Source organism: Monoraphidium neglectum (genome assembly GCF_000611645.1).
Source record: "Monoraphidium neglectum strain SAG 48.87 unplaced genomic scaffold scaffold01208, whole genome shotgun sequence".
Lineage (NCBI taxonomy): Eukaryota > Viridiplantae > Chlorophyta > Chlorophyceae > Sphaeropleales > Selenastraceae > Monoraphidium > Monoraphidium neglectum.
In genome coordinates this window covers 1-7,999 of record NW_014012420.1, presented here as the reverse complement: position 1 = coordinate 7,999, position 7,999 = coordinate 1, and the positions used below count along the sequence as shown (strand labels likewise).

General features: G+C 68.3%; 3 protein-coding genes across 3 annotated transcripts in view; 2 read left to right on the top strand and 1 right to left on the bottom strand.

Annotated features, from left to right (window-relative positions):
• The window catches only part of MNEG_7029 (Histone-lysine N-methyltransferase trithorax), a gene marked incomplete at both ends in the record, with an annotated part of 4,422 nt that extends 1,823 nt beyond the window's left edge, over nt 1-2,599 (top strand). Inside the window, 4 exons of the mRNA XM_014044499.1 lie at nt 48-183; nt 397-971; nt 1,229-1,378; nt 1,685-2,599. Coding sequence (XP_013899953.1) covers nt 48-183; nt 397-971; nt 1,229-1,378; nt 1,685-2,599 — 1,776 coding nt within the window. The remainder of the gene's footprint in view (nt 1-47; nt 184-396; nt 972-1,228; nt 1,379-1,684) is intronic.
• A 2,203-nt stretch (nt 2,600-4,802) lies between these two features.
• Nucleotides 4,803-5,710, top strand: MNEG_7028 (hypothetical protein; the record flags this gene model as incomplete). The annotated part of the gene is made up of 3 exons (XM_014044498.1): nt 4,803-4,870; nt 4,962-5,158; nt 5,337-5,710. The coding sequence occupies 3 exons, from the start codon at nt 4,803-4,805 to the stop codon at nt 5,708-5,710; spliced, it is 639 nt and encodes a 212-aa protein (XP_013899952.1).
• A 1,062-nt stretch (nt 5,711-6,772) lies between these two features.
• MNEG_7027 (hypothetical protein) lies at nt 6,773-7,496 on the bottom strand (the record flags this gene model as incomplete). The annotated part of the gene is made up of 3 exons (XM_014044497.1): nt 6,773-6,927; nt 7,161-7,233; nt 7,464-7,496. The coding sequence occupies 3 exons, from the start codon at nt 7,494-7,496 to the stop codon at nt 6,773-6,775; spliced, it is 261 nt and encodes an 86-aa protein (XP_013899951.1).
• Nucleotides 7,497-7,999: the final 503 nt, after the last annotated feature.

Here is a 7,999-nt window from a genome sequence, read left to right as displayed (position 1 = left end):
CGCTTGAGCGCGGCCACAGGCAGCGGCGCGCCCCCTGCTGGATGCAGGGCGAGCAATTCGTGCACGACCTGGGCGGCGGAGCGCCGCACGGTCACGCCGGCCGCGGCGGGCGCGGGGGCGGCGTGTGGGAGGACGGTTTTGATGAGGACAAGTGCGACGGCGACGGCAGCGATCAGGCGCCGGGTGGGTGGCCTGCGGGTTGCGGTCAACGAGGGGGTGCGGTCAGCCCTGTCGGGGTAGGTGCCCACCCGCCTCTTGGGGGACAGAGGATCTGGCTTCTGGCAGCTGCCTGTCGTGGGTGTGCGTGCGTGTGACAGTGAGATCAGGGATTATATCAGGGCGCGCTCGTCAATGCGCCTCCTGAGGTCTCGCCCGCCCGCCCCCCCTCTCCGGCAGGCGCAGGCCGCACCCGCAAGCGCACCAGCAGCGCCAGCACCCACAGCGGCACCTCGGGCCTCGAGCACCAAACGGCGCGCGCCGCCGTCCCCGCGGCCGCGCCGGCGCCGCCGGCGCGGTGCGCGCCTGGAGGCGCCTCGGAGGCCGCGGCGCCCGCCGCGCGGCGGCTGATCGAGTGGCGCGCGCAGGAGGGGCGCGGCGCGATGGACGTCGCCGTCTTGCTGGGCGGCCAGGTGTTTGTCGGGCGCCTGTCCTCCAGGGGCCCGCTGCTCAACTGGCTGCCCCCCTCCGCCGCGCAGCAGCGGCCCGCCGCGGCTGCCGCCCCGCCGCAGCCGCCGCCGTTGGACGCGGCCGAGCAGGAGCGCCGCGCGGCGGCGGGCAGCGCGGAGCGACCCGATGGCGCCGACCTGCAGCGGCGCTGCGCGCTCTGCCGCGGCGCGGCGGGCGCGGCGGGGCTGGGGCCATTCATGCCGGTCCAGATTCAGAACGGGCAGCTGGAGTGGGTGCACCGGGAGTGCGCCCTCTGGTCGCCAGAGGTGGCGGTGGACGGCGCCGGCAGGCTGGTGGGCGGCGGGGTGCGCCTAGCGGGAATTGGGTGAAACTCGTGTGCACGCTTGCGTTTGCATATGCGTGTGTTCTTGTGAGTTTGTGTGTGTACATGTCTGTGTGTGTACTTGTCTGTGTGTGTACTTGTCTGTGTGTGTGCCTGTGTATGTCAAAGCAGCCCCGGCGCAGGTCCGGGGCCACCACCCCTTCCCATCCCTGCGCATTGGCAGCGCCCCAACCACCGCGCCCACACCCTTCCCGCGTCCCCGCGCCGCCCGCCGTGCAGGTCAACCTCGCCGCCGCGGTCCGCCGCGGCCAGGACACGACCTGCACGCGCTGCGGCCACCGCGGCGCGACTCTGCGGTGCTGGCGCCGCGCCGGTTGCGGCCAGGAGCTGCACCTGCCCTGCGCCAGGGAGATGGGATGCGCCCTGCTGGTGGGCCCCTGTGGTTCGTCCCCTATCTGTGTGTGTGTGTGTGTGTGTGCGTGTGTGAGTGAGTGTGTGTGTGTGTGTATTGGGGGGAGGGGGATTGCGCGAGGGAGATGGGATGCGTCGTGCTGGTGGGCCCATGTGACTGTCCGCCTGCCGATCGCCCTCCCAGGGGCGGCTGCTTTGCCCGCCCGCGCGCACACACCGGCCGGCGCCGTGCGCAGAGGGCGCCCCGCGCCGCTCCCTGTGCTCCCGTGGCGATGACGTCAGCATGACATCACCGGACCGGACCCCTCCCCTACCGCCACGCAGGACGCCGCGGACCCGCGGACTGGCGGCTGCGCAATCGTCGCCTGCCCCATGCACGACCCCTCCGGCGCCGGCTCCGACGCGGCGGCGCCCGGCGGCGCGCACAACCCCGCCGCGGCGGCCGCGCCCACGCTCGCGCCAGAGGAGATCGCCGCCGCGGCATTGCTGTCGGGCATCCGCCGCGCGAGCGCCGCCGGCGACGCTGCTGGCGCCGCCGGGAAGCGGCGGCGGGGGTCGTCGGAGGACGGCTCGGCGGACGCCGCGGCCAGCGACCGCACGCACCACCAGCCGCTGCGCGGCGGCGACGATTTTGAGGAGGGCGGCAGGGTCGGGTCTGGGGCGGCCTGGGAGCCGCGGCTGTCAGTGTCGTCGTCCTTTGGGGCCGCCCTCGCAATCCGCCCGGTCGCCGTCGGCCCGACCACCGCCAAGCGGCGCGCCGCCGCCGTCCCGGCGACCATCTCGCAGCCGGGGAGCGCCGCCGCCTCGCCGGCGCTGCGCGGCGCGGGCGGCGGCGGCGCGGCGCAGGCGCTGCCGCCCGTCGTACTGCCGCCGTCGGCCGCGTGCGCAGCCACGGCAGCAGGAAAATCGCTCTCCGACGCCCCAGCCGCGGCCGGCCAGTGCCACGCCGCCGCCCCGCCGCGCGCCGGCCGCTGCGCCGTGTGCGTGGTGCAGCGCAAGGGCAAGTGCGGCACCGACTCGGCCCCGAAAAAGTGCATGCGCCGCCAGCAGGCCGAGCTCGATGCGGCGGCGCTGGAGCAGCGGCTCCGGCGCCAGGTGGCGGCGCAGCAAGAGCGGCTGATCCTCGAGCAGCTGCAGTCCGCCGCGCGCCACGAGGAGGCGGCAGCGGCGGCGGCGGCGCAGCGGCAGCAGCAGCTGCTGCTGGCGGCCGCAGCGGCGGCGGAGCGTGAGCGCGCCTAGCCGCCGGGCGGGCGGGCCGGCCGACGGACGGGCGCCCCTGCGCCCGTGGTCGCACGCAGCGGCCGGCGCGCACGTGCCTCGCGCATCATCCACAGCCCGCGCAGCGTCAATCCATCCGACTGCCCGCTTTGCGGCCTCTGCTGGGCGGCGCGAGGCCCCGTTTTTCTCATTGTTTTGGCCCATCGTCGTCGGCCAATTTGGAAGCGGCCATCGCCGCGCTTACACACAACAGGTATTGAGACTGTCGCGTCGTGCTCTTCTACTCACCCCCAACCTTGTGTCCCTCCATCCGTCTCTGTTTTTCGCTGCTCCACTTTATGCCGCCCACGCACTTGCGCCCGAGGATTGGCCCGACGGGCCACTCCTGAATCACGCTCCTGAAAGACACGCACCACCCACACCCCGCCCCCTGAGCCTTTCCTCCCCCGCGCCGGCCGCCGCGCCCGCCGCGGCGCGTATTGCGCCGCGTGCTCACAAGTGGCACACCGCGCCGCGCTTTTGCATCCCCTCGTCTTGTTCTCCGCTCGTGATCGCGCAGGCGACCAGGCCCGGCCGTAGGGGCTCCATCCCGCATGTGTTCCTGTTTGTTTTGCATCAAATTGGATTGGTGAAGAAGACCAATTTGCGACGGGCGCCGCGGCGCAGGCACCATCTCGACAAGCGCCGCCCGCGCCCACCACCGTGAGCACGCGCTTGCTCGTCCCCTCACCTCTCCGTACCCCGTCCACAGCCGTGGCCCTTGCACGCCTGGCTTGCGGCTCAAAAACCAATCCACGCTCAGCACGCGACCACCGCAGCACCACACCCACACACAAGCAGCCTGCCGAGCCCTCTTTTTTGCCGTCCGCAACCCTTGCTTTTTTGTGCCACGGTACGGCCGCCCGTGCCGACACTAATTGCGCACCGCCCTGAGAGCAAGGGTGCGTGCACACACGCATGTTCCCGGCCGGACTTTTTTCATCGCCAGATTCTGGACTGGTCCTGGACTCGCCGACCCAGGGCTGACCGCCCGTTTCTTGCCGCTCGCTGCTGCGCTTGCCCCGTGCGAGCTTGAATTTATGGGGCCGGGGCAAAGGGTTGATTCAAACCCTATGGGAGAGCAGATGAGGAGCGCATGCACGTGGGTGCAAGAGGGAAAATATACAGGGGCCAAGCCTCTGCGCTGTATCCTATCTTGCTAGTGCCGCGACCTGCAAGCATGCCGAACAGCCCACATGGCTCAAGCCGGCGACCGTGCCGCGCCGCGCGCGAGGCCCGGCCGGGCCTGCGTTTGGCTGACGGATGTTGCCGGGCAGTGGGGCTGCCGCTCCCGCGGGCAGCTCGTCTGGTGGGGGCTCGGTGCATTTTTGGGCGTGCATGTGGGTGCGTTCAGAGTTCAGTGTACACATATGCCGCGTCGGTCTTGGTCGGCTCTCAATCCCATAGTGGCGGCGCCGGCGGCGCCAGCTGCGCCGCCGCGCCCGCCGGGGTGTGGGGGCCGCCTGGCGCGCGGGCAACCGCGGTCGCCGACGCGGGCGACGAAGCCCCGTAATTCGCAGCAAAAAACACTGGCGCCCCGCGGTTTTGTCGGGCTGGGTCTTCTGGCGTGCGTGCGAAAGCGCTGCGTGCCGAGCTGCGTGTACCCGGGAGCGCCGACGGCGCAGTCGCCCAAGGCCCTTGTTTCGCCGCCCCCTTCTTCCCGGACTGGCCCCAGTCCGCGGCTTTCGCGGCGCGCGAAGATCTGAGGGCGGGCGCCTGCAGCTCTGCCATGCCGCCCACCCCTTATACAATCTTTAAATCAGCCTGCTGTAAGGACATAACCAGCACTGCGTTGCAAGCCCGCATTTCGACGACCCCGACACGTCGTATATGTTTTGATGGATCCGGTGCGCCTCAAGTCAACCATAGCGGCAGACCCCATGGCCTCGACATGTACGGAGAACCAGATTAGAAGAACCTTGCGCTTATCGCTGCGGCGGCGGCCCGTGCCGCAGCAAATAAACCAACGGCGCCTGAAGCGTTGGAGATGACGATTGAACATGGGTGCGCACCTCTCTCACACGGCACAGTTTGCCCAGCACCAGCAGCCATGCTGTCGTCGATTCTGACCTATTTGCGGGGTCCCCTGCAAGCACACGTGGATCCTCAGTGGTGCCGGGCAGTCCGCGACCCACCACAGCCTGCCGAAGACTTGAGAGTCTTTGTCCGAGAGGAGCAATGTCGGATGGAGCGTTCCGAAGACGGCACAACGCTTATGCGGTGCCAAGAACGGCGGCGAGTGCTGCTGCAGGGGTGAGCAAGCAAAACGCGTCTGCCGCCATGGACCGAGCTGGTCTCTTCCCGCAATTGCTAATTGAATCCACGTGTTTTTCTCTACTTGCAGGGTCGAGATAGAGGTTCAGGAGTCGACGAGCACCCGGCCGCAGAACAACCCTGACGTCGCGGCGCCCAGCAGCATCGCTGCGCGCGCTGGGCAAACCAGCAGCAGTGGGGCGGATCCGCTGGACGCGCTCACAGTGCAGCTTCTGGATGAATTCTTTGCTTATGCCAACGAGCTGCAGCGGGGCCTGGCGAGCCGAGGTGCGCGCTGGGGTTGCAGAAACACGCACAACCTGCCTGAACTTCCTTCGACGGTCACGCTTGCCTTTGGGGCCCTGCAACCCTGCCGCCCTACCGACTTGCAAGTAGTTTGACTCAAAACTGGCGCCTATCCTATTCTGCAACATGCAATGCTACGGCTCGCCCGCTTGCCGCACAGGCGTGCTGTTGGAAACTGGGCCGCCGCCGCACAGCCGTCCCCCAGACGACGGCCTCAGCGCTGCATCGCCAAGCGCGGCCATATCAGCTGCCAGCTCAGCAGCCGGATTCAGCAGCGGGAGCGTGGAGCGGCAGGCGGCGGCGTCGGCGCCGGGCCTCTTGGAACGATGGCTCGGCTGGGGCTCGTGGGGCGCGCAGCGGCAGGAGCAACAGCAGCAGGAGGCGCACCACCACCACCAGCAGCAGCAGCAGCAGCAGCAGCAGCAGCAGCAGCAGCAGCAGCAGCAGCAGCAGCAGCAGCAGCAGCATGTGAACAGCCCGACCCGACGGGCAACGGCCAAGGAGCAAGCAGCAGAGGCGCAGTTCGCGCTCTGAGCAGCCACCCGTCTTCCTCTTGTGCGTGCTGCGCCGCGCTGCGCCCCTTCCTGTGCGTGCTGCGCCGCGCTGCGCCCCTTCCTGCACAAAATTCGTGTGGCCCGGCCGTTGACAGGTGGAGCCGTGGCCTGCGCCTCAGAACTGAGCACCGCGGCACGCAGCTTCCTGGCTTGACAACCGTCCCGTTGGTTCCATCTTTCAAATCTCCCAAGATCGCCTGTATTGAGGCCGCTTTGCCGGGCCGCAGTGATTCCTTTTGGCTGGGTGAGTTGTGTGCGGCCGGGTGAATTGTGTGCGGCCGGATTGCAGGTTATGTGTGTTTTGGCAGTTGATGAATGTGTTTCGTACGCTGCCCCCTGTCTACGCTGCAAGTGCCACGTTGTGCGGGCCGGCGGCCCTCATATGAGGGTCGCTGCGAGCGACAAAGGTTGCTGCCCCTTGGCATAATGCTGAGGCGGCGCCACACCGGAGCCCAGGGTCGTTTGCGTTTGCCGTCGCGCGGAATCGTGCCATCCTGGAGAGTCCGTTTGTGGTTTGTTCCTCTTTGTTTCGACCCTATGGTGGCGCTGGTGCCCCTGGTGAACGGCGAGCCCCCGCCAGAGCAGCTTCAGCTGCGTTGAAGGATTGTCCAAAAACTTGCACCTCAAACACTCTCGAACATAAGGGCACATGTGCATCGTGCATGCACGGCGCTTCCCTGCGCGCCCGTCCCTCCCCTGCTTGCGCCCCACAGCCGATTGCCACGCCACGACCGTTGGCGGTGCGTGCCATTGCGCGCTCAGCACGCCATTGCGCGCGACAACGCGCGGACGTTGAGTAATCGACGACTCATGGGATACAGGGACCACATCAGGGCAAAGAGGGGGCGACTGTGCTGCGTAACGAGCAGATGCTGCCGCCACAGCCGGGGAAGGGGCGGCGCCGAGGGATCCCGGGACAACGCGTCAATGCAAACCGCATATGACTCGGAACGTCCACCACGGCCAGCCATTGCGCCGCAGCGGCCCCGCGCTGCCAGAGGGGCGGCCGCCGACTCCTCTCCATGGCTGCCAGCCAGCCCCCTCATTCCACCTTGGAAGCCACCCGCCCCGAACGCCGCTGTGACGGCGACGCCGACAGGTCGCGGCCCGCGTCGGCGGCCTCGCCGGCGCCGGGTTGGGCGCCGCCGCGCTTGGGGATGGCGTCGGTGAGCCGCTGCCTGAGGTTCGACACGGCACCTGCGGGGGGCCACGAGGCAGGGCGGGGCAGGAGGGGGCGCCGCGGGCACTCTTGAGCAGCTCTCCGGGCCAGCAGCTCAGCAGCACTGCACGCCCGCCCCAGGCGGCGCCCCGCCGCACGGCGGCCCAACGCGGGGGCCGCTCGCATGCGCCTGCCCTGCCAGGGGCCTCCTCGAGCGCCGTTGGGGCGCGTGCTAATCACGTGATGAGGGAGGCGGGGGCGCGGCTCTCACCCGAGACCCTGGCCTGTGTGGAGTCCTTTGCAGCCAGGGCGCTGGGGCGGGGCTCCCCCTTGAGGTCAGCGACCTGCAGGGATGAGTGTGCGTGAGTGTGTTTGAGCTTGTGTGTGTGTGTATGTGTGTGTGTTTGTGTGTGTGTGTGTGTTTGTGTGTGTGTGTGTGTGTGTGTGTGTGTGTGTGTGTGTGTGCGAGCAAGAGAGAGAGAGAGAGAGAGTGTGTGTGAGTGTGTGTGTGTGTGTGTGTGTATGTTTTTGTGTGCATGTGCATGTGCACGAATGCTCACGTGTTGCAGAAGACCAGCTCGACCGCGAGGTCGATTGCGGTCGACATGGTGTTGACTAGACGGCAACATGTCAGCGCGAGGCCGCGATTTGCTGACAGCCCGACAAGCGGCGGTCTCAGCTCGGCCACCTCTTGCAGGTGCTGGGCAGGTGGCCCGCTCGCGTTTTTCATCACAACAAGCTACACCCACATCAACGCGTCAGCACACGCGCGCACGCGGACGCGCACACACGCACGCACGCACGCACGCACGCACGCACACAAACACACAACCTGGGCCTTGACCCCTGAGCTCAAGGCCTTGAGACCTGAGCACTAAGCAATTTATCACTTTGGCACTTGCCACTTCAATACTGCTGCTTGCACTCAAAACCTCCTTTCACCAATCCCTCACAGCAGCGCTGCCCCCCCACCTCGTCCCGCAGTGCCTCGTTGTCGTCCTCCAGTCTGACCATGCGCGACACCTGGGAGTAGAGCACACTTAGCAGGCTGGGGGGGGCGCGGGGGTGGGGGTGGGGCGTGGTCGGGGCGTGGAGGGAGGTGGGTGGGGA